The sequence below is a fragment of the Triticum urartu genome, chromosome 1A (assembly GCF_056163025.1).
Source record: "Triticum urartu cultivar PI428250 chromosome 1A, HENAU_Tu73, whole genome shotgun sequence".
Taxonomy (NCBI): Eukaryota; Viridiplantae; Streptophyta; class Magnoliopsida; order Poales; family Poaceae; genus Triticum; species Triticum urartu.
In genome coordinates, this window is record NC_141873.1 from 413,276,869 (window position 1) to 413,278,968 (window position 2,100).

General features: G+C 56.0%; 1 protein-coding gene across 1 annotated transcript; it reads left to right on the plus strand.

Moving 5' to 3' along the window:
* The first annotated feature begins 354 nt into the window (after window positions 1-354).
* LOC147991472 (uncharacterized) lies at window positions 355-780 on the plus strand. The gene is made up of 2 exons (XM_087538683.1): window positions 355-583; window positions 665-780. Exons 1-2 carry the CDS (start codon window positions 355-357, stop codon window positions 778-780), a joined length of 345 nt encoding a protein of 114 aa, XP_087394809.1.
* Window positions 781-2,100: the final 1,320 nt, after the last annotated feature.

Here is a 2,100-nt window from a genome sequence, read left to right on the forward strand (position 1 = left end):
CCATGGGCCGACAATGAGCAAGCAGATGCCCTGGCATGGATTGGCTCCACCCGGCAAGCAATACCAGCCCGCGTTTCCCTCAAGTGCCTCCGCAAGCAGTCTATCAAGCCTTCGCCGAAATCAGAGACCATCTTCTTGTCGGCTGCTCCCGGAACAGTCGGATCCGGCTCAGGGACTGCAGCACCCGGCCCGGGGACTTCGGCAGTTGGCTCTGGGACTCCAGCAGTCGCACCCGGCCCGGGGACTTCAGAACCCGGCCCGGGGGCTGCAGCAGGCGGCCCGGGGACATCAGCAATGTAGCAAGTGGCGGCCGACTCCAACCCGCCGCCTCCCAACTCGACCGCCCTCGTACCAATGGCCCTGATGACAGTAGTCGAAGAACCATCATGGGCGCAGCCCATCCTTAACTTCCCGATGAGCGGAGAGCTACCAGCCGATGAAATTTTGGCATGGCAGGTGCGACGCCGGGTAGCAACTTACACGATAGTAAACAAAGATCTTGTCAGGCGCAGCGTGACTGGTGTGTTCCAGCGCTGTGTGGAGCTAGAGAAGGGCAGAGCAATCCTCAAAGATATTCATCAAGGTGAGTGCGGCCACCATGCGGCCTCCAGATCCCTTGTCGCCAAAGCTTTCTGCCATGGTTTCTTCTGGTCGACTGCTCTAGAATATGCCAAGGACTTGGTCAAGAAGTGCAACGGATGCCAATGTTTCAGCTCCAAGCAACACCTGCTGGCTGCTGCACTCAAGACCATCCCCCTCACTTTGCTTTTCACCGTCTAAGGCTGGACATGGTGGGCCCATTCAAGACAGCACGTAGCGGCATGACCCATCTGCTTGTCACCGTGGATAAATTCACCAAGTGGATTGATGCGAAGCCAACCAAGAAGCTGAATGGTCCAACTGTTGTGACCTTCATCGTGGACATCACTATTCGGTACGGCATACCACACAGCATCATCACTGACAATGGCACATATTTTGCCAAGGGCGCCTTGGCCCGTTTCTACGAGACATGGGGCATCCGACTGGACTTACTGTCTGTTGCCCATCCACAATCAAACGCCGAGGTGGAGCGAGAAAATAGCATCACCGTGTCCAGCATCAATCCCCGACTGGTCGAGCCACTAGAGCGCTCGGCCGGCTGCTAGATCGACGAGCTGTCGGCCGTCCTCTGGAGTGTCCGGACCATGCCGAACAAAGCAACCGGCTTCACTCCTTTCTTCCTTGTGTACGGGGCCGATGCTGTCATCCCAACTGACATCAAGTTTGACTCACCTCGCGTCACCATGTATACGGAGGCGGAGGCGAAGGAAGCACGAGAAGACAGCGTCGACTTGCTGGAAGAGGGCCGGCTACTAGCACTCAATCGGTCCGCCATCTACCTGTAGGGCGTACGTCGCTACCACAGCCGGAGGGTCAGGCCTCGATCCTTTTGAGAGGGGGACCTTGTGCTCTGACTGATCCAGCGAACAGCCGGCCAGCACAAGCTCTCGGCCCCGTGGGAGGGCCATTTTGTCATCAGCAAAGCCTTGGGCAACGACTTCTACTACCTCATCAGCGCGCAGAAGCCTAGGGCGCGCAAGGGGGACGATATCGGCAAGGAGGCGGAGCGCCCATGGAACGCAAGTCTCCTTCGAAGATTTTAGAGTTAATGCAGTATGTACCACGCTACCTTTTGTATTAAGAAGCAAAGACATCGGGTCCCTCGAGGAGAACTCGGGGGCTACCCTTTTTATCTATATGATAAGATTATGCCTATGAATGTATTTATTCTTTCCTCCTCCTGGCACTGGGTCCGACCAGTCGGCCCGGGGGCTTGCTGCCTTGTCCTATGTTGATAAAACATGCAGTCGGACAAGTAGTGTGCCGACATCTAAGCCCTCTCTTGCCATAAGTTGCAGCTCGCAGAGCGACTGTCCAGCTGGCAAGAGCTAAAGGCGGGAAATGGTGTCCACACGAAAAATGACGAAGGAAAAAATCAGCATAAGCCAAGCCGGCTCCTTGCCTCATCATTCGGCTACTGAGCAGCCGGCCGGCCGACTTCTCACTTGAATTGCTATGTTCTAAGTGGCCAAAGTGGAACCTGGCAAAGCACAGACT

Excerpts from the sequence above, each read along its gene's own strand:
- LOC147991472 (XM_087538683.1), top strand. The coding sequence starts at position 355 with ATGGCCCTGATGACAGTAGTCGAAGAACCATCATGGGCGCAGCCCATC. Across the intron at positions 584-664 it reads CCTCAAAGATATTCATCAAG|AATATGCCAAGGACTTGGTC; the intron begins GTGAGTGCGGCC and ends CGACTGCTCTAG.